Source organism: Struthio camelus, chromosome 8, assembly GCF_040807025.1.
Source record: "Struthio camelus isolate bStrCam1 chromosome 8, bStrCam1.hap1, whole genome shotgun sequence".
In the NCBI taxonomy this organism is placed as follows: Eukaryota; Metazoa; Chordata; class Aves; order Struthioniformes; family Struthionidae; genus Struthio; species Struthio camelus.
This window is the reverse complement of record NC_090949.1, coordinates 7,507,886-7,529,108: the sequence shown is the minus strand read 5'-3', so window position 1 is coordinate 7,529,108 and position 21,223 is coordinate 7,507,886. Positions and strand designations below refer to the sequence as shown.

The window sequence follows — 21,223 nt, the reverse complement described above, 5'->3', positions numbered from 1 at the left end:
CCACTGGCTTACGAACATTTTGCACACCTTTGTCCCCTTACAGAACTAGAAAATCTACCTCCTAAAATTTAAGTTTTGTATCACGTATCACTAAAGCTGGAATTTTTTGATGTAAGATATATTGCCTGCATATTATCAACGTATTCCTGGAAAAGACTTGTGTTTTCATACAAAAGTCCCAGGGTTGTAGATATAGACCAGAACAAAGGGAGATGTAAATAAGAGCCTTCATTTTCCTAATGCTGCTAATTGCCAAGGGAGGTATCTGCTCGCATGAAAACGTGCAGCAACTCCACATGTGCAACACTGGCTTCTTTGCCTGACACCAGCTAGATCTGATGAAATGAAAGGGAAAAGTTGAGACAATTCCAGCAAGCACGGTAAACATGCTATCTTATAAGCATTAAAATGTGACTGGTCTGTAGACTGAATCAGAAGTGAAATTACCATGTGGTGGTCTTATGCACAACCCATACACCCCGAATAGGCCAGAGCGGACACAGAAGCGCAGTCTACTGAGCATATACGTGTGTTTGTGTGTGTGTATGCCCATACTGGAGAGCTCTGTAAAGACTGTGAGGGAAAACTATCTACACAGGATCAACAACTGTAATAAATCCCCCATGAGCAAACCCGGTGAAGTCCTTGAAGACAGCAGCACTGCAAAACTCTTTGCAGAATCGCATGAATTAGAATCAGCTCTAAAAGTTTTACAAATTAGCCCACGCAGTTCAATACTGGTACTGATAGAGCAGTCTGAAATACCCTAGGAGTATCCCTGCCTGGCCAGCTGGTGCCTCGCAGCGTAAAAACAAATGCATGCGTTCAACTGCTTCAGCAAAGAAGATTCGTAACAGCACAGACCCTTACCAGCGCACGCGCGACAAACCGCTCACGCAAGACCTGGAGATTTACCAATTTTACCTGGAGAGCGGTAACAAGACCTGCCTTTGAACGCGGCAGCCTCAGAGCCTGAGACACCTCCTCTTCGGGGGCGTCTAACCTCGGGGCGGTGCCGCGCGGGGCTCCACCTCGGGGCGGTGCCGCGGGCAGGACCCGGCCCCGGCGACCGCTGCGCTCCGCTCCGCACCGCTCCGCTCCGCTCCGCAGGTGAGTGGGGGCCCTGGATGGCCGCGTCCCTCCCCATCCCGCAGCCCCTCCGCTCCGCTCCGCGGCGTCCAGCCAGAAGCGCCGCGCGGGTCTGCGCAGGGAGATCCGTCGCCTTGGCGGGCTCGTCACCGCTGTGCTCGGATGCGGACCCTGATTCCGCGGTGGCGGTGCCGGCCGGGGTGGGGTGGGGGAGGCCGCCCTGCTGTAACGCTGTGTCATGTTGCGCGATCTCTTGCCTGCAGCGCCGCGCTGCCAGGGAAATTCCGCCCCAGGCTGCTGCCGCTCCCCGCCCTTGCAGCCCTGGGCAAAGGCTGCTGCAACGCGCAGGCCGCCCAGATAAGGAAACGGCCACCGGGCACGCAAGCGGAGGGAAGTTGAAGGTCCTGTTGACTTTGAATTGCACATGAGTAGAGCAAAGGTTCTCTGAACGGTTTTCTACCGGTGGCATAAGAATAGCAGCTTCCTAATACGCCAGGCTTAAGGCAATCCTCGGGCTGTGCAGAGCTTTGCTGCAAGCGAATAGCCTTTCCTCTGATTGACCTGTGCTCTTTGCGCTTAAAGCCATAAAACCACAATTTGTAGCTTAGCAGCATGAAAGATAACATGTCTGATCCTTGCTGTTAGGTGCAGGTTCTCCACCAAGCTTCTAAGGGGGGGGGGAATTACCATCAATTTGCTCAATCTGGGGGGGAACACCCTGTATTTTCGGTGTGTTTTTCAAGTGGTAGCTTCCATCACATGCAGGTACAGCTGGTATTTCTTAGTTGTTAAGAATATTGAAAAACTAAAGTAACTGTTTACCAAACTTTGTGCGGACAAAGCCCTTATCTTCACCTTGCTCTGTCCGTAATAATCTCTTTGCAAATGAGAAATAAAAAGCTCACGTCCCTGAAGAGCCCCTGTGAAGGGGCAGGAGGAAGGCTGTTTGCGCTGGCTCCACGCTGTGGCTCCACACCTTCCCCCCCCCCCCCCGTGCTGGCATAGTCTGCTGGTGGGACAGTTTGGTTGGGAGGGAGTTGCCTCAGTGCTGGAGAGAGGCCACCTCCATCTTCCGCCCTGATGTGCCGCACAGCGCCGTCTCGGGTCACGTGGGCAGGGACCTCTGGGGTTTGGGATCATGCAATAGGACCAGTGTCAGACGGTCACCGGAAGGGCAATTATTTGCTGCTCGTCTGCAGCTGGGGAAGGTCCCAAGCGTGCTCGGCGTTGAGCGTCTCGCGGCGGCGCAGGCCAACGGCGGGTTCGGCAGGTTGGGGAGCAGGAAAAGAGGGAGCAGCGCGCGCAGCAGCCTTCGGCGGGGCAGCACAAGGCAGGACCCTGCTAGCTGAGCCTCCCGCGCGGTGCCTCGGTCTCAGGTCTGTGCAAGGAAATGCAGAACCGTTAAACGCAAACCACAAGCGCCGGTGTCTCCCAGCCGGCAGGGGGGCTTGCGCGGCTCTCGGTACGGACCGGCGGCTGCGCCTTGCTGGCAGCTGCTCTCTGAGTCGAGACTCCGAGCCGGCTCCTTGCGTCGCTCATCTTGCGAATGCCTCTTGGCTGAAAAGGTTCTAGTATTATTGTTAACGTTGTGGTGGGTTTTGTTATTTCATAATAATGGCCTTAGCGGTTCAGACTAACGCTTGATATAGCCCAGCTCCTTTCAGCTCAGAGGATTTCTGAGCCAGCTGTAGTTTGTCTATATAATAAGCCCCAACTGAAGGCAGCGTTTGCCCAGTCTCCCCTTGAATTCATGAAAACTGCCTGCATCCACAACATCCTTCGGCAAGGCGCTCCACAGGCCTATTTCCTATTGCAGGAAAAACCACTCCTTTGGTTTGCGCTGAACCTGTCTCCTCCTGGCTTCATCTGATGACCCCTAGTTCTGGTGACGGAAGTGGCAGTGAACAATCAGTTCCTGTCCACCCTCTCTAGCTTTTGCACACCTTACAGAACACCTCCCAGTCTGCCTGTTTTCCAAAACGAAGAGTCCTAGGCGAAAACTCCCTGACTCACAGTTTCCCCCTTCCTTTAGCCAGGCCCCGGGTGAGGAGGACTTAGGTCCATTCTCAGCGACTCTTCCACGCCCACCCACTCCTGCACGTAATCTGCTGCGTCTTCTCCAGTCACATCCTAAAAAAGTACCGGTCTCTCCTTTCTCACAGTGCCAAGATGGTTGTTCTCTCCAAGGAGTACGGCTACGTCATCCTGACGGGGGCTGCCAGCTTCGTCTTGGTTACGCACCTTGCGGTGAAAGTGAGTAAGGCCCGCAAGAAGTACAACGTGGAGGTGAGTCTGCCTCTTCCCGGGGCACAGCGGGGCTGGAAGGGGCTCTTCTCCGGGAAAAGGGCAGCAACCCCAGCGCTGGTGAGGAAGGAGAACCTCAAGCCTGGCTGTCCAGCCTGGCTGTGAGCCGGTGGCCCGTGGCGTGCAGGGCGCGTGCCTGAGTCACGGTGGACGTGGGGTGGCAGAGCTCACGGCTGGAGCCTGGCACTGCCTCGCTCGGGGCTCGCGCAGCACCGCCATGCAGCTCGGGCCAAAGCAGCAGCTGCCCCATCCTCGCCGATCCGCTGGCTCCGTGCTAGCCCTGCTCCCCTTTTCTTCCCCAGCGTTGCTTGCAGGCAGTCTCGCGGTGGTGATGTGCACCTTTAGGGCTTACGGTTCAGAGAAGGGGGCTGCTAATTTAGCCCCTACCTTTGCCTCTCCCTCCAGCACCCGACTCGGTTCTCAGTCCGCAGGGCGCGTCTGAGAGCTGTTCCCCGCCACTGCGTCAGGCCCCTGATCGCAGCTGGGTCTCCTTGCTGCTCTTCCATGCAAGGCGACACGTGGGACCTGGCAGCAAAGCGAGCGCTCAGGCTGAGGGAGGAGGAAGGTCAGACAGAGGTGATTTGCAGCGGTGCCGCAATCTCCCTGCTCCTGCCATCTTCCCTTCCCCGAGAAAGGTGTCCAGCCCACGGCTTCCCTAGCTCTAGCGTTGCAGATGAGCTAGGTGACGCCTTGTTCATTTTTGGGTGACCCGCCGACACTTCCTGCCCCCCCCCCCCCCACGCGGAGGTAGGAGGGCTGGAGCTGCCGCTCCAGCTCTCCAAACCAGAGCACAGGCAGCGTGATGGAGCGCAGGGTTTGGCAGATCAGCTGCTTGGCACTGAGCGGAGACCACTGGAAATGCAAGGTCTTGAGGTTGGAAACGCTGATGAGCAAGCAAGGACACAGCCCTGCCCTGTCACATCGGTATCCTACAGCTTCGGGGCGGGGGGGGGGCACTTTGCCTTGAAAAGAAGGCAGATTGCGGCGTCAAGGGAAAGGGATCTTAGTGGAACCTTACAAAGACGACAGGAAGGTTTCTCGAACTCGGAGGCAGCATTTGAGACCTAGCACACACATCCTTTTATGTAGCTTTGTCCTCTGTGTGCAGCAGGCAGCCTGCGAGCCAAGCAGGGCTCTGCGAGCTGGGTGGGGGCGCCCGACCGGGGCTGTGAGTCAGGACGATGGCATGCAGAGGCTGCTGCGACACTTGGGCGCTCTCCTGCGAGCGCTTCCTTCCCACATGACTCTGGGAAGCAGCGGACGGGGTGGAAGCAAGGACGGGCCCGTGGGTGCGTGCCAGGCAGCCGCAGGCCCCAGCGTGCACGCTAGGGTGTCTCCCCGCTCGGCTGCAGTGAAACCAGGCTTAGAGTAAACATAGATAGCCCGAGCGCACGGCCCTGCGCAGGGTGCACAGAGCACTGAAGTTCAGGCTTGAGAAAGCCTCTGCGGCCGGGTGACGGCTCCTGCTGGCTGCTCGGCTTTGCAGTGTCCTCCCAGCCTCTTCCTGGGTGCTACCTGCTGCCACCTCCCCAGAGGAGACCTGAGAACAGCACCAGGGCTCCCTGCGTCCTCAGTACTGTTGTTTTGCCTCTCACTGCAGAGATGGGAGTTCAACAGAGAGGTCACCCAGCACTTAGCTCTCTTCTACTCAAAGCAGGAGTAGCTAAAAGGTTGTCAGAGTGCCCAGGGCCTGCAGGTGGTTCAAGGTGTGTGTGTGGGGGGGGTTAGGCAACAACACAGCTGTTGTAGGCCATGGGGCGGGAAGGCGGGCTGTAACTTTCGGTGCCTGCAGGAGCTGGACGCTGCCAATGCTGACAAAGCACCAGCTCCCTGGAGAAGGGTGCTCCAGGGTACGTACCTCACTGCTAGAGAAGCACCGGCTCTGGAGGCAGGACCGCGCTCGCTCATGCTTTGCTTTTGGGTTTTTTTGACAGTATCCTACCATGTATAGCACAGATGCTGAAAATGGGCGTATGTTCAACTGCATCCAGCGTGCACACCAGAACACGTAAGTACCACATATGAACACAGGTCTTGAAAATACACAAGGCTGTGAAGCGGGGCCCACAACGAGGGCCTTAGTGCTACTAAATGTTTGGTTTCAGGCTCCACACCTGAGGAAGACACATTGCTGTGTAATGCTTAGTAGCAAGGCAGTGCTGCTTCTTTACCTGCCTTAAACCATAACACAGCACTGTGAAGCAGCCTCCTCTTCCTCAGTGCCTGGCTCCTTAGCTCCCTGGGTGGCCCTTAAGACACTGGAAATCTTGTTTCCTCAACACTGGGTCTGGGAGCTGCTGCCTAGATCTCCCCAGGGAGCACACACCTGTAGGTACAAGGTGGCTAAGCTGCAAACAGCACATCAGGTGTGTTAGAAGGAACTCCTCCTCTTGGGCTAGCTGGTGGTAGGCAGTAGTTAGCAGTAGTGTAATACACAGCGGAAAGAGTGGGTGCCTTTGGACAGTGGTGCAAAGGTCCTTTAAAGTCTGTGCACACTGAGATCCCCCCATGCCTCCATCTCTGGCCCCAGTGCTGGGCATGGAGACTCCTGACAGTTAGGCCCGGCAGAGACCTCAGCAGGTGCTGCTTACACTTCTCTGCATTTCTGCAGAGATCTCTTTATAAGCAGCTTTGACACAAACATACCCTCCTCTCTTATTTTCAGATTGGAAGTTTACCCACCCTTCCTGTTCTTCTTGGCCACTGGTGGAGTCTACCACCCGGTAAGTGACACCTGTGCAGCAGGTCTGCAGGCCTGAACTCTGCTCTTCACCCCCTGACATGGAGCAGGAGGCCAAGCAAGCACATCTGGAGGCAGACTGCTTCACTAGCCCCCATGTCATTTTGTGGCTGTGCCCGACGTGGCCTGCTCCTTCTGCAAATGCAGTGGTAGAAGCTCATGTGCATGGAATTACAAATATTAGATAGACCCATTACAGATGCTTGTAGCGCTCCAGCCATTACGCCCCTTCCTTCCCCTAAATGTGCCTTGTTAGACAAACTATTGCAGTCCCCCAGCCCACCTCTGCCACGAGTCCCTCCAACCCTGCCGGGCTCCAAGTCCTGCAGGGTCCTACTGGGCAGACAATAGGGCTACTCTGCATCTGGATTTGTAGAGGGTAGGAACCCTTTTTCCCCCTGCTTCTAAGCACTTTTTCCAAGAAATTTCTGTGCCAGGAATAGGCTGAGAACAGGATGATCTTCCCACCACTTTCACCACCAAAGGGAGCATGGGACAGAAAAAACCTAGATTATTTGTAAGTGAAAGATGTAGAAAAGTCTCAAGGAGGTGTATGTGTGGGACAGGCTGAAACCAGTAGCCTTTCTTTACTGCCAATAGTCAAATCGGATCCTTCCTGAATATTCCTTCTCAGAGAGGGAAAGCAGCAGCATAAGCAAACCTAGTGACGTTAACATCAGCAGTAGGAAAATCTGCTGGCAGCAGTGGGGTGGGGCTCCAGGCAAGAGCTGCCTCCAAAATCCTGGTACATGGTCCAGCTTGGCTAATGAGATAGGGGCCAGACAAGGTTTAGCACCTGCTGCCTATATGACTTAATCATTTCTAGATGTCACAGTCCCTTGATAAGGACCAAATATTCACAACCAGGGTTTCTCCAAGTGCAATTCCACTAGCTGTAGGAATAAGGTTACCCAGCCTGCTAAACCCACTCTGTAATGCACTAGTACATATAAGCTCATCCTAGTGAGGGAAGTTTTGTGCTGCAAAGCAGCAAGGCTCTGTAGCGCATCACAGGCTGTGTACCCCCAGGCATCATGGAAATAACTCCTATAACAAAACCTAGCACAGCATCAGGCGCGCACCTTTCCCAGGCTAATTCCCAGTTGTCCTAGCTGGGTAAGGACCCACGCTGTAGCTGGTAGTCTCTTCTTGAAGCAGGGATGCTATCCAAACAGCTGAGAGCTGCAGACCCCTGAAACCTTTAACGCTTCTCCTTTCTCTCTAGCGGATTGCCACAGGGCTTGGCATTGCCTGGATCCTTGGGAGAATCCTCTATGCCTATGGCTATTACACAGGAGGTGAGTCCTTAACCAGTAGCACAGAAGGTGCTCAGAAACCGAAGTCTCCCACGGTGGCCTCAAGTCTCTTTCCTCCAGTCAGGGTGCGGGAAAATGCTGCAGGTTCACAGACTGCCCACTCTGCATTATGCTTGTCCTACTGACAGAAAACAAACACTAATCTAACAATAGCACAGAGAGTAGCTACATGCCACAAGCAGGTAGCTGCTGTTGTGCTCCAAGACTAATGTCTAGTTTTTGCTTCCTCTTTGGTTTCCAGGCTGGGCTAATCTTTGAGCCATGGTGTTTTATACTATTGAGCATATATTCCATTTCCAAAGGGAAAGGGCTCAGCTGAATTCAACTATTTCCCTTCTTCCCATACCACTTGAAATAAACCCAGCTGGGTGGGGGCACCTGACTTCACACCTTACTTGGTTCTGAAATGTCACATTCACAGAGGTTTCCTGGCCTTTATTTCTTAAAGGTGAGGACAAGGTCAGCCAAAGCTAAACATACTTGTAACAAGTCAAGCTTGTGTGGGGAAGGGTGTAAGCCTCCCTGCTGCCGCCCTGCAGAGCTGGGAGCAGCCTGGGTGAAGAAGCTACATACTGCTGCTGAACTGATAAAACATGTTTGTTTTTCCTAGATCCTAGAAAAAGGATGAGAGGGGCCTTTAGTTCAGCTGCACTCATTGGACTGATGGGGACAGGGGTATATTCAGCTTTTCAACACCTCGGCTGGGTCCACCAGCACTAACTGAGCGTCTCAATTACTGCCTGGGAAAATGAAGAGTTTCCCCCTGCTTCAAACATTTCATTTTGAATCTGTTTTCTTCCTTATCATTAAATAAAATGAAGTTGTCGATTCCAGATGTTATTTCTAAAGTTACAGAAGACTTAATTTTGAGAAGTTTTGCAGAAAGCAAGAACAACTCCTGTTCCGTAGGACCACAGAAATCTGTCAGGCAGAGTTGATCATCTAGCTTTCATGACTCTGGTGACTGAAAAGTCATCTTGCAACCCGTTTGCTTAACCAATACAACAGCCCTTCCCTCTGTCAGAGTAGATTTCTGGGCCCCTTGGTTCACATCATTCTCCAAGGAGATGTTTCAAGCAGAATTAATATTTATTTGATTGCTAAAAAAAGATGTAGACAAATGTATAAAGTTGCTTAATCATGATTATAAAGAACAATAAGCCTTTAGAAAGGGAGTCAAATAGCTGTCTCTGCAGACAGGCAGTGATCTATCACCTATGTTAGAGCCTGCTACCACTCCTGCTGTACTCTGTCCTTAGTATGTGTGTGGAGCCAGTCTGCGTGGCCACGGCTGTCCCAAAAAGCATCAGCTGACCATCCCCCCTATATCCTGCCTCACCTTGGAGGTGAGACACAGGTAGAGAAAAAAAAAAAAAAACACACAGAAGTTTGGCTCATAAGTGGGCTAAGGGGATAAAACAAAACAGTCCCACCCTTAAGGCTTTTATCTCATCAGGGAAGAGACAGGGCCTATAGCTATGGGATGTCAATGTGTCCAAGAGCTTACATGTGCATTGAGTAGGGTGATACCTGTTAAGATGCCAAAACCAAAGTTGACTGAGGGTGGAGGACAATGGGGTTGACAGCACACAGCACAGGGAGCAGCCTGGGCTAGGTCTCTGCCCTTGAAAAGCCTGTCAGAATGCTTTATTAGCAGCACATGCTACTGATGAAAGCCACACTGCTGCCTCCTAGTTTGAGGTTCCCACAGACTGAGCCCCATGTATACATTCCTCCTTGCAAGATCAGAGTGGCAAAATGCGGCTCCAACTCTGCCCCCCACCCCGAGGCACTTACAATTTTAGAGCGCTGCTTTATTGCTGTGTAAATGATCTGCATCTCTAGTTGACAGGCAAGAACCGACTGATGCTCCCTCGAGAGGCCCCAGAGCCACTAAAATACAGATTCCACATCACCCATCTCCACACAGACAGTCTTCAGCTGCGAGTAATACTCGATGGCTGCCCGCCCATTCTCTCTGCCAAATCCTGCAAGGACAAGCCAGAAGTGAGAGCACAGCTTCAGACAGCGCCCAGCACCACTCACACCCTCTGTAACCAGAACGTAGTCATACCAGGGAGAGCGTGGGCCGTGCGCTCAGTACCAGTGCAGCACTACCCCACGGCAGCATTTCTGATCATCCCCAGAGTAATAACTGGATAAGCTCAGCTGCAAGCAAGGCTATGTATATTAAAGCTTGCCTCCTTGCTCTCTCAGTACAGAGCTGTAGTTGAAACTGCAGCTTCCCTATGAGCTCCCAGCACGGTGTTCATTTCTTAGAGGCACAGCAGAGCGCCCAGCTGCCCCAGCAAGAGCCCACTCACATCTGCCATCACAGAAACAGGCACATCCTCATCCCCTGTGCACAGGGGGGCCTGCTTGACCTTCCCTGGGCCAGAGCTTACCTGATGACTTGTATCCTCCGAAAGGCAGTTCCACAGGGCTGATGTTGTAGTTGTTAATGAAGCACATTCCAGCCTTGAGAGCAGCCACTACCCTGTGAGCTTTCTGGATATCCCTGCCAGGAAAGGACAGTTTAGCTGGAGCCTTCCCTTTCATCCTCTCCTCCCAAGGCTGCTGGCCACCCCCTTTGAGAAAGGCCATGAGACCCCTTAATGAGGTCAGCAGCAGGTGGTTTCTGGAGCCAGACCTGCCCTACTCTTTCTTTGCCTCCTCAAAGGCATTCCCAAGGACATTCAAAATAGCATTTCAGATACAGAGGGCAGAACTAGGAAACCAGCAAAACAGGCTACGGCAGGCAGGCAGGCAGGCAGCCAATAGCCCTCTCCACGCACTTTCAGAAGCTTGGCAGACTCCTGACGCACATCTCCTGGAAATGCAGGAAGGCAGCCGGTAGGCCAAGTGTGGACTGGAAAGAGTCTGAAGGACAGCTGGGCCCAACTAACCCTTGAGGACAAGCTGGGAGGAGATGTGCAGTCATTTACAAATTCCCCTTCTGGCATTCCCCCTCACCTTTCCTGGAGGCGGATATCCATGCCCATGCCAGACACTGCAAAAGGGGCGTCAAGTTGCTGCAGTACTTCCCTTCCTCTCCCAAGACTGCTCCCCACACCAGCCACACTCCCCAGCCATACCTGGTGAAGACACCACCTGCCAGGCCAAATTTGGTGTTGTTGGCTCTCTCCACAACCTCCTCCTCCGTGTCAAATGGCAGGATTGACATGACAGGACCAAAGATCTCTTCCTTCACACATGTCATGTCATCTGTGCAGTTCCCTGGAAGCAGAGCACACACGCTTCGGGAGGAAGAATTGGTGGCTGGGCCAGCATGTTGAGCAATGCACACAGCCTCCAAAAAAGTACTTGGCACTGCACAGCCCCTCCAGCTTGGCTAGCAGAGGAGGAAATCACATCCTGAATAACAAGGCAGCGGAGGGACTAACTGTTTGTGTCCTGTCAGACCCTCCAACAGCAGAGATTTCCCTGTGTGCAGTCTCTTACGTACCTGAGCTATTTCTACTACATCTATACGAGGCCATGGACATGGACAGAGACGAGTTACATTGAACACAGCTTTCACCAGAAGGGACTGATCTCAGCAACATGGTGTCACTATCCACCCACCAAGAAGACTGCACCACCAGGCACAGGGTCATACCTAACACACAGGGTTGCATGTAGTAGCCGTTCTTCAGCTTTGGGTCATCCGGTACATACAGGTCCCCACCACACAGCACCTTTGCCCCCTGAAAAAGAGCCAAGCAAGAGGCAGGCATGTCCAGGAGCATCCTGCCCAGCTGCAGCAGCTGCGGCTGGCCCTATAAACCCTGCTAGACTTACATTCGTATCAGACCAACTGTGCCTGAGCCCTCCCTGGTGCCCCTCCAGGTCAGGACTACCAACAGAGCAGGGCCTCCAGCACGGAGCCAATTCCTTGCCAAATCCTCCCAAATCAGGAGAGGGACACTGCAGAGTTCCCCAGCTGACTGCAAGGCAACAAGATCTGTGCTGGAGCTTTACTGTTTCCTTTACCAGCGAGCATGGCTACTGCTGCTATGGCTAGCAGCCCCTGGACCTGCAGCCCTTCTCAGTCACTCACAACGCACAGTGCGGGGCCATGAACTCAGACAAACAGGTTACCAGTTGCTCTGTTTTTAAAGAGGCAAAAGAGCTGTAACTCAAGTCTGCTCTGTTGACCCCTTACTGGCCTGGCATGTTAAATAAAGAGCCTGCAGTTAACCTCTACCACTCGGAGATGATGGCCAAATTTAGCCTCTCACTTGTGACCCATCCTAAAGGTCCAAATAATGCTGATTTGGGGTGTGAGTCTCTCAGGGGCCAATATAGTTTGGAGGGAAGCAACTAGAACTGGAAGCAGATCCTCAGCTGGCATCACATTAACTTCCACATTTTCACACAGTGTGAACTCCTTCATTAGCGAGTCAATCAGTCCCTTAGCACTCTACTTGGCAAGAAATACCTTGCCTGTCAGATACACTGCTTTGGGATGACAGGTTTCTCTTTTCCCTCCCCACATCTCCCTCTGCATCCCTTTTCCTAGTCCCACATCCTAGTTAACCCCCTCCCAGTTTCACTCACACCTCTCCTTTTCCAGCCCATCTTCCAAAATGGCTAGTTATACAGCTAGTGCTGACATTTAACGCATCTTTAGACTTTACAATAAAAGTTGGAGAAGAAAGCAAATGAAGACTGGGTAAGTCTTACTGCTCTTACCAAGACTGTTCCCAGCAGCCTGCCAATTTGGGTGGGCATTGCTGCTTTAGATGCCCTTCATCCTTACTAAGCTGTTTCTGCAACCAACAAAACTGGAACCTGAGATGACAGCCAAATATGTAACATATCACAACAGCTTACATAAAGCAACCTGCCAAACTGTATAGATTCTCCTGTTTTACACACTGCAGTACTGTGTATCCCACAACCTGTATAACTTCACAACATCAGGATCTGAAAAGCAATGTCACCTTCAACTCTGATTCAGAGATGTGCACTGGGTCACTTTTAATCTAGTGGCTCCCAAGACACCTACCAAGAAATTCGATCACAACAAGAACGAACCTTAATTGGGAAGGCATGGGACAGGGAAGGCAGCTGCTGGTCTGCAAGTCTAACAACAAAAACAGACATTTCCAGGCAGTCCCAAGGCAGTATCACACTCACCTGCTCCTTTGCCTGCTTGATAAAGCCCTGGACGCGGTCCAGGTGCGGCCGGTTGATGAGGGCTCCCATCCGTGTATCCTCCAGGAGTGGGTCTCCAACTTTGATTTTCTGGGTGCGTTTCACCACCTCCTCTGTGAAGGCATCCAGTATTTCCCTCTGCACGAACACCCGCGTGCCGTTACAGCATACCTGAGACATGGGATAGGCTGCTCAGAATAACACGCACAGAACTCTGCCATCCTTCCCTGCAAGGCTCCTGCTACAGAGACACTCAGAGAAACCCCTCCACAGCAGCTAACACAGCCAACTTGTCCCTGGGGGCAATGAAAGACTAGACAACCCTGCCTGCTCATGGCTGCGCTCAGCAGTCCATGCTGAGTGGTACTGATGCCACCAAGTGGCAAAAGCATATCAAGTCACCAGCAGGAGATAACTTGAGCTGACTGCTCAGTTCCCACAAGTGATGACCCAGCTTGCCAGAAAAATTACACAAAATTTGCAGCACATGTGGAGATCCCTAAACTGGGGCAGACAAAGCCCCTGTGGGGGCTGCAGCTCAGCCCACCAAACTGGCACCTACCACCTCTCCAGAGGAAACTAGCACAGCCTCTTCTGACCGCTGCACTCTGGACTGCAGCCCAGGGCACAGGAGCACCTGCTCTGGGCAGGTGCCTGTACCTGGCACTAGAGGGAAGCTCCGCTTCTGAGAAAAGACAGTGCATTAGCTAAGGCAGGCTCACAGCACGACGCCCTTTTGCAACCAGCTTCTGCAAGAGGTTCCCTTCTGAAACTGCATACGATAAAGGGCAAGTCAGATGGGAGCTCCAGGCATCCCTCACTGCACAAGACTGATGTAATTCGACAACATGGCTCTGCTGTCCAGTTTCTTCCCGAGCCAGCCCCACTGTGGCAGGACAGCTGCATCTGCCCCATGGACACACACCTCGCCCTGCGTGAGGAAGTTGGCCATGAGGGCTCCGTTCACCGCGTTCTCCAGGACGCTATCCGAAAAGATGATGAGGGGCGATTTGCCTCCTAGTTCCAGGGTGACTGGTTTGATCCCTTTAGCTGCCATCTCCATGATCTAATGGAAATAAGGACAGAAGGGACAAGTGACCCCTGGACAGAAGGGGAGACCGAAGGGAGGTAAGAGGCACCCAAGGGGAGAGTTCTCACGTTTTCGGGGCCTTCAGGAACAACAGAAGCAGTGTGCACCAAGGTCAAAGTGGGATTTTTGGACTTGTTTAGTCTAGACTAGGGACAGTCTCGGAGATTTTTTTTTTTTTTTTTTTAAAGGTAAACACAGCCAAATCTTAAGGAGTCAATTACAGGAAGCTGCATGTTCATCATAAGCCAGCAGGACAGATGGAACTGCATCTGTGTCACTGCACTCCACAGGTACACGCAACCAAAAGGAAGAGTTCAAGGGGCAACATTTCCCCTTTTTTAAATCAGAATCTACCTTTAAGGGTCTTTTTAAGGACTTTTAATTTTTTGAACAATAAATTGTGGGTGACAAATTCACAGATACTAACCTTCTACTAAAAATAAGGCATTTTGTATGTAGTTCAATTGAACTACAAGTACCAGAAATATTCACATACGTTCACAATGCTGCTCTGGTTATATGTGCCCTCCTCCCCCATACAGATAAGCCCTTCAGCAGATCAGCAAGGCCTCATTGTGGTCAGGGGCTGAACAAGTGAAGGAAGGAAGGCTGGCATTACAAACCCCTTGTGTCCCCAAGTGCAAAGGTGCCCTTACCTTGGTGCCAGTTGGCACACTACCAGTGAAAGAGATTTTGGCCACATCTGGATGTTGACAGAGGAACTGGCCAGTGGCCACTCCGCCCTGCACCACGTTGAAGAGCCCTTTGGGCACACCAGCCTCTGTGAAGATCTCTGCCAACCTCACCACCGAAATGGGGGTAAAGGGAGAGGGCTTGAAGACCATAGCATTACCTAGGGGAACCCAGACAGAGGCAAGGCGGGGTTAACAACCAAATTGCTGCAGGAAACACAGTTTCAGCTGAACGCTCTGCAACCACTGAAATAGCACAACTGCACCTTCCTGCTGGGAAGAGCCGGGAGATACTGGGTGGTTGGTGCTGCACTGCAGACTTTCCCAGAGACCCTTCCTCATCTGGTACAAAGCCAAGCAACCAACCTTATTCCTGATGCATTCCTTGTCCTCTTAGTATCTGCTATGTTCTCATTTCCATTTCCTTTCCCTTCCTGCAAGAGTTAATAGCCTGAAGGTTCCTCTAATCCTTCAGTACTTCCTCAAGGCACTCCTAGACTCAGTAACTTTATCCCCCGCATCGCTGTGCCCCAGAGGATCACTTGGCTTCAAGGAGAAGTTTGCATGGGGAAAGGGTCTCCATTACCACACGCCAAGGCTGGGGCAGATTTCCAACAGGCAATCTGGAAAGGGTAATTCCAGGCTCCAATCCCAACACACACGCCAAGTGGCTCTCTCCTTGTGTATCCAAAGGATCCCCCAGAAAGTTGGATGTGTTCACCTGCAAAGAAGAAAAATAGCCAGAAGGTAGAGAACAATAAAGCCCCTTGCTGTCTTGTCAGAGCTTCAGGGGCCAGATCTCACTCCAGAACGGAAACATGCAGCTTTTGCCCCACCAAGTTCACCAAAGGTGCGCAAGCAGCCCCGAAACACAACAGTGTTAGGCAGAGATCTCTGAAAATCCTTCCGAGATCTTCAGAAAAGTAGCAGTCCACCTCTTAGAGAAACCAACAGCAAAGATCCTCCTGTGCCATGGAAGTTGCTAGGGAATGCAGGTGGCAGGACAGAGGCTACAGACCAATCTCCAATAGAGTTCTCACCAGCTAGAGATCCTGCCAGTCCTGCATAATACTCCAGGCACTGCCAAGATACGTCAATGTCCACTCTGGCTTCAAAGATGGATTTCCCATTGTTGATGGTTTCCAAGGTGGCAATTTCTTCCCTCTGCTCCTGTAGCACAGCACAGTGACAAAATATTAGAAAAGCCCGTGGTAGTACTCCACAGGGAGAGAGCTGCCTCCCAAGCATGCAAGTCCGAAGCCAGGCTCTGCCATCAGTAACACCCAGTCTTCTCTAAAAGTGACATTCCCAATTGCTATTTATCAATTGGCCAGTGGTGACTGATCACAGGGGAATGTCAAACAGACAACTGCTGGGGTCCACCACTGGTTAAGTCTTGCTTAACATCCCTGTTTATATAAAAGATCAGCAAACTGGAATTGAGAAGCAGCCTGGTAAATAATGATTAGAGTTCACAGGACTGGAAGGAATAACAAACAGCAATGTCAAAATGAATTTGGAGGAGACTTAGTGAAGGCTGGACAAAGCAACACAGCTGGGAAACGTCCTTTACCAGATCATCTCTGAGGCAGAAATACCACCCTGCTGTGGAAGTCTGGCAGAAACAGCAATTTGGCAGAAAGAGAAAACATTTTTCTCATCACATACACACTGGGGAAAGGAAGTCCAGTTTCTTACAGGTCTGTGCCTTGATGGGGATTAACTCTGGTGTCCAAAAATATGCACACTCACAAAGGAGTTTGTGACAAAGCTAGCATATCATCTCCTCTTTCTCCCATGCCATTATCTGGCATCTAACATAAAAATACAGCATTCCTGTGATTTCGTTGCTGAAACAAGACACTCTGGTCACATGAAAACAGTGCCTGAGAAGCCAGAAGTTCAACCGAGTTACGCAATTTCAGCTTTGAAATCCCATGCAGTCAGGCCTAATCTTTGGGTTTGTGAAAAGAATTTCGACCCTTGTGAGATCTTGGCTGAATGGCTTCAGTTTTATATCTTCTAAATTGAGTAATTGAGTAAACATGGATCTGTAGTACAAGTGTAAGCAGGTAGGCCCAGAAATTCAAGCTCAAGCACGCACTGTTTCAGAAAGGGGACCTCAGGAAAACAAAACAACAACAAAAAAAGGCCAGGTAACAGTAAAATAAAATAAACTATCTCTGAATGGCAGGATAAAGCTGACTGCCCTGCCCAAGACAACCTACTGTCTGTGCTGATCAAAGGTGGTTTTTAACCCCTGCATTTGTCCTGGAGCTCTGGGAGTGCTGCTGGAAGCACAGCCCCTGTCAGCCATGCAGCAGCCACATTCATCCATGGGAAAGCTCAGAGACAAAACCACCCCTCTCCAAAAGGGGAGGCGAGCTCCCATAACGTACCCGAATAATTCTGGCAGCCTCCAGCAGCACCCTGCTCCGCTCCATGCCTGACATCTGACTCCATACTTTAAAGGCAGCCTTTGCGCTCTGCACAGCCAGATCGACCTCCTTCTCCCCAGAGCAGAGAAGCTTGCTTATCACTCGACCTGAGCACATTTAAACAGGAAATAAAACGTAAATCTCAGAAGAAAAGCTCAAAAGAATAAGGTTCATCTGCCTTTACTCATTCTTGCATTACGATCGAAAGGTCTCAGTGTGATCGCTACATACCAGGCTACAGAGCTTCACACTATAGTTCCCAATAGTTCCCAAAATATAGTTCCATCAAAAGCCAACTGATTTGTGGTTGGTTTCTAGAAGAGATACTGCCATTCAACTGGTCTGAATTTAAAGATCTGCCGTTCTCTGCAGTAATGTTCTAGTTGCTAATTAACCTTGGTGTTAGGAATTTCCTCCATTTCCCACTTGAGTTTATAGTCGTCTCAATCTCTAAACTGATCCTGCAGAAACGTAGATAGCTCCAACACAAAAAGAAAACGCAAATCAACGTGAATTTTAAACGGCAAGTGCTAACGTGCTGTGCGGTCACTTATGTTTCTTTGTTTAAATATGGTCCTTTTGCCAGGATCAGACACTCAGATGACACTCTCTGACCGAAAACGTCAACCGTTTTCTGCCAAAAAAAAAAAAAAAAAAAAACGTATTTGGCAGGCCTGGGTTGCAGAGAGAAAAGTACCAAAATGCCAAGAGATTCAGGAGACCTGCGCACACACAGCCGTTTTCCTAACAGTATCAGACGTTAAGCGCTCAGGCACCAATGAGACGCTGATGGGGGCACCAAGGAGAAGCCACAGTCACGGGACCCTTGCAAGGACAGGTCCCAAGCCAGGCGTTGCAGCTAGGCTGCCCCCAGGCAGGGGGGCCGCCCTCGGCGTACCTGTGGCCGGCTCGTAGACCTCCTCGCTCTGCCCGCCGTCGACGGGCTGGACGCGGGCCCCGGCCCGGTAGTTGAGGGGCTGCTGGAGGGTGAAGGTGCCGGTGGTGCTCATGGCGAGGCCGGGCAGGAGGGAGCAGAGCCGCGGCAGCAGGGGTTGCAGCCGGGGCAGCGTCAGCATCGGCCGGGTCAGGGATGCTGGGGGAGGCACGGGGCTCAGCGCGGGGATGGGGACCCCTATAGCCCACGAGGGAGCCCCACAACCCCATGGGACGGGACTTCATAGCCCCGTGGCAGAGGTCCCACAAACCCGGGGTGGGAGAGAGGGGAGAAGGAGGGGATAACACCAGAAGCCAACACAAAGGGGACCTCGGGGCCCCATAGGAGATCCCCACAGCCTCACGGAGGGCTAGCCCCTAACCCCTCGTGGGGGGCACGCGATAACCCAAAGGGCAACCCCAGGGGGGCATGCAATAACCCGGAGAGAGAACCCACAGCCCCACAGAGGGACCCCACAGCCCCACGGGGGCGCACAGTAACCCGGAGAGGGACCCCACAGCCCCACGGGGGCATGCAATAACCCGGAGAGAGAACCCACAGCCCCACAGAGGGACCCCACAGCCCCACGGGGGCGCACAGTAACCCGGAGAGGGACCCCACAGCCCCACGGGGGCGCACAGTAACCCGGAGAGAGAACCCACAGCCCCACAGAAGGACCCCACAGCCCCACGGGGGCGCACAGTAACCCGGAGAGGGAGCCCACAGCCCCACGGGGGCGCACAGTAACCCGGAGAGAGAACCCACAGCCCCACAGAGGGACCCCACAGCCCCACGGGGGCGCACAGTAACCCGGAGAGGGAGCCCACAGCCCCACGGGGGCGCACAGTAACCCGGAGAGAGAACCCACAGCCCCACAGAAGGACCCCACAGCCCCACGGGGGCGCACAGTAACCCGGAGAGGGAGCCCACAGCCCCACGGGGGCGCACAGTAACCCGGAGAGAGAACCCACAGCCCCACAGAAGGACCCCACAGCCCCACGGGGGCGCACAGTAACCCGGAGAGGGACCCCACAGCCCCACGGACGGACCCCACGGGGGCACGCAGTAACGCGGAGGGGGACCCCGCAGCGGACCCCCCCCCCACGCCAGGCGCGGCGCCCCCCGGGCCAGCAGGGGGCCGCGCCGCGGACGCTCACCGCTCCGCCGGGCCCCGCGCCTGCGCACTGCCGGGCGGCGCGGCTCTCCCCTCGCGGCGGGGGCCCGCCCCCCTCCGCGCACGCGCGCGGGGCTCCCCGGGGCGGGGGCAGAGGAAGGGGGGCGGCGGCCGCCATCTTGGCGCAGCCCCGTCGCCGCCCCCGGGCTGCTGCCAGCGGGGAGCGGGCGGCAGCAGGGCGGACCCGAGACCCTCCAGGTCTCCCCCGCCGCGCTCATCGATAACGCGGAAAGCAAACACCCCAGCACCACTGCGTTACTTGCGTTATTTTTCACATGAACACCCAGACACCTGCGGCGACGCGAAGACACAGCAGAACAGGATGACATGAACAGACATCTGTCTTCCTCCTTCAGGGCACAAACCATTCACCTAAGGAAGATTAGTATTACTAGAGACTTCAGAGGTCTTGGGCCTCCCCCCCCCCCCCGGGCCAATGGCTACTTACCTTGATATGTGCATAAGGCTTAGCTTTTTTATTATTATTAAAGTTATTCGTGAAACAGAACCGTTTTCCTCCCAACTAGAGTCTTCATGAAGTCACATGTTGTTTTTCACAGGACTTCTTTGACTCAGAATCCAGACCTTTAGTGGCCTTGGTGAGGAAAATTGTTCTTCTCAATTTCTTGTAACGATTAACCACCGCCAGGGAATGATTATATCCAACTTTGAGGTGACAAGAGAAAGCGAGCAGAGTCTAGCAACAGACTGATAATTTTCAGAGGACCTTCGGACATGCAAAGGCTTCCCTCCCCAAGCGAGGGAAGTGTGGTGTGATGCCATGCATGTGTTTCAGAACACACAACAGACCTGCTGAGGCTGTGCAACAGTATCAGACAAGTTTACTGTACTACGCACTTCCCAATTCATTAGGGGTAACGTCAAACTGCACCTTAACCAGATTTGGCGCTAACAGTTCCCCACCCATCCTGTTGGATCTGACAACCACATGCCACAAAATAAACTAATTCAACAAAGCTGATCCATGAAGGAAAGGGGTTGGGGTGTTTCTGGCTAGTTAGCTTTGCCATGGGATCAAGGTCCTTGAACCAGCAGAGCCTACACAAGGCAAACAGGAATTGCACAACTGTGGTTGCTCCTTGTGGGAGTCGAGCTACACCAGGCGAGATGGAATGTCAAAAATGCCACCTTAGAGCCTGGCATCCTCGTGCCGGGCAGCTTCAGAGTACAACACACACATTCTTTAACCTGTCAAATATTTGGTTTTGAAGGGTATAATGCTGCCTTAAGGTCCAACACCCATAAATGATTTATCTATCATCTTTAAGTAGACATGTCAAAGTGCCCCACGCTTATTACTGAGAATTATCCCAGCACTGTATTTGAGACAGTAATGCACATGCACTACGCTGCCTTAAGATGGTTCAGATTTATTCCCTTGCCATGCAGCTAGTTAAAAACTCCCCAAAAGAGGTACCATATTATAAGTTTCTGGTCACAGAAGCAAGGAAGCAACAGTCCCTACAGTCATTGCATGCTTCAGTAGAACTACTGTCAGCCCAACTTGAGCGTGGCAGTAAGATTTATTCTCCCCTTTCAAACGAGAGGGGAGAGCTCTGTCCAACAAAACTGAACCAGATAATTATTTGACAAAGTAGAAGACAGCACAGGGAGCTTCCTAGCAATACCTCAGTATGCCTAAGAAGGAAGCTGGAGGTCTTTAAGATGCATACTCATCATCAGCCTGCTTAGCAGTATAGGAAGTGGCACAGAGATGCTGCTGTCATAGCCCTCAGGCAGTAAAGGGTTCGTTAGCACTGGACAGCACGGACATAATTTAACAGTCTGCTGAAGTTAAGTTTGAAGGCCAAGTGTATTTCAAGTTATGACTGTAACTGCACAGATTCTGCCTAAGTGAACACCTTGAATGGAAGCAGTGTAAATGCCACAGAAACCTCTGTGAGGCTGTACTTGGCCAGCCAGGGTGACAGTACCTCCAGAACCTCACAACCTCCTGGTACAGGGCTGGTTCCTGCACCTCCAAAAACCAAACAAACAAGAAAAAAAGTACACTCAACCTCAACACTGCAAGTTTTATAAAAGGAGAAGTAAGCACACCTACTTGCCCAGCTCCATACTATACAGGGCTCTAGCCAGTGCAACTAAGACATGAGGGACAAGTCACAGTATGATTGTTCTGAATTTCTAAATTGCCTGTTTTGCAGATCTCATTCTTGCTATCAGAGTTGACTTCCATGCCACAGACTAAATCAACTGCGCTCTTAAATTAAGATAGTTCTACTGATCCTATACCACAATTAAGAG

General features: G+C 52.3%; 2 protein-coding genes across 10 annotated transcripts in view; one reads left to right on the top strand and one right to left on the bottom strand.

The window, feature by feature from the left end:
• The first annotated feature begins 628 nt into the window (after positions 1-628).
• On the top strand, positions 629-8,282 carry MGST3 (microsomal glutathione S-transferase 3). 3 transcript variants are annotated; one of them, XM_068951860.1, is made up of 6 exons: positions 629-1,110; positions 3,252-3,375; positions 5,328-5,401; positions 6,059-6,116; positions 7,359-7,431; positions 8,060-8,282. In XM_068951860.1, exons 2-6 carry the CDS (start codon positions 3,259-3,261, stop codon positions 8,167-8,169), a joined length of 432 nt encoding a protein of 143 aa, XP_068807961.1. In that variant the 5' UTR covers positions 629-1,110; positions 3,252-3,258; the 3' UTR covers positions 8,170-8,282. The 3 variants fall into 3 exon arrangements, with proteins under 3 accessions (XP_068807961.1, XP_068807962.1, XP_009671061.2); XM_068951861.1 differs by lacking the exon at positions 629-1,110 and adding an exon at positions 1,164-1,173 and having other exon boundaries at positions 3,250-3,375; XM_009672766.2 differs by lacking the exon at positions 629-1,110 and adding an exon at positions 2,114-2,465.
• A 237-nt stretch (positions 8,283-8,519) lies between these two features.
• Positions 8,520-21,223, bottom strand: part of ALDH9A1 (aldehyde dehydrogenase 9 family member A1) — a 193,394-nt gene continuing 180,690 nt past the window's right edge. The window contains exons 1-13 of one of the 7 annotated variants that reach the window (XM_068951856.1): positions 19,386-20,952; positions 19,229-19,309; positions 17,728-17,922; positions 16,791-16,936; positions 15,432-15,561; positions 14,978-15,112; positions 14,356-14,552; positions 13,535-13,675; positions 12,592-12,780; positions 11,069-11,156; positions 10,545-10,686; positions 9,855-9,967; positions 8,520-9,437 (exon numbers count right to left, since the gene is read on the bottom strand). In XM_068951856.1, coding sequence (XP_068807957.1) covers positions 9,343-9,437; positions 9,855-9,967; positions 10,545-10,686; positions 11,069-11,156; positions 12,592-12,780; positions 13,535-13,675; positions 14,356-14,552; positions 14,978-15,112; positions 15,432-15,561; positions 16,791-16,936; positions 17,728-17,905 — 1,554 coding nt within the window. In that variant the 5' untranslated portion in view covers positions 17,906-17,922; positions 19,229-19,309; positions 19,386-20,952 and the 3' untranslated portion in view covers positions 8,520-9,342. Of the gene's footprint in view, positions 9,438-9,854; positions 9,968-10,544; positions 10,687-11,068; positions 11,157-12,591; positions 12,781-13,534; positions 13,676-14,355; positions 14,553-14,977; positions 15,113-15,431; positions 15,562-16,790; positions 16,937-17,727; positions 17,923-18,920; positions 18,998-19,196; positions 19,321-19,385; positions 20,953-21,223 lie in introns of those variants that run through there. The other 6 variants (XM_068951852.1, XM_068951854.1, XM_068951855.1 and 3 more) reach the window with 6 other exon arrangements.

What these genes read in the sequence shown, in the direction of transcription:
- MGST3 (XM_009672766.2), top strand. Translation starts at nt 2,170, where the DNA reads ATGTGCCGCACAGCGCCGTCTCGGGTCACGTGGGCAGGGACCTCTGGG. An exon ending in GCAAGAAGTACAACGTGGAG is followed by an intron (nt 3,376 to 5,327) that starts GTGAGTCTGCCT and finishes TTTTTTTGACAG; the next exon opens with TATCCTACCATGTATAGCAC. An exon ending in CAGCGTGCACACCAGAACAC is followed by an intron (nt 5,402 to 6,058) that starts GTAAGTACCACA and finishes TCTTATTTTCAG; the next exon opens with ATTGGAAGTTTACCCACCCT.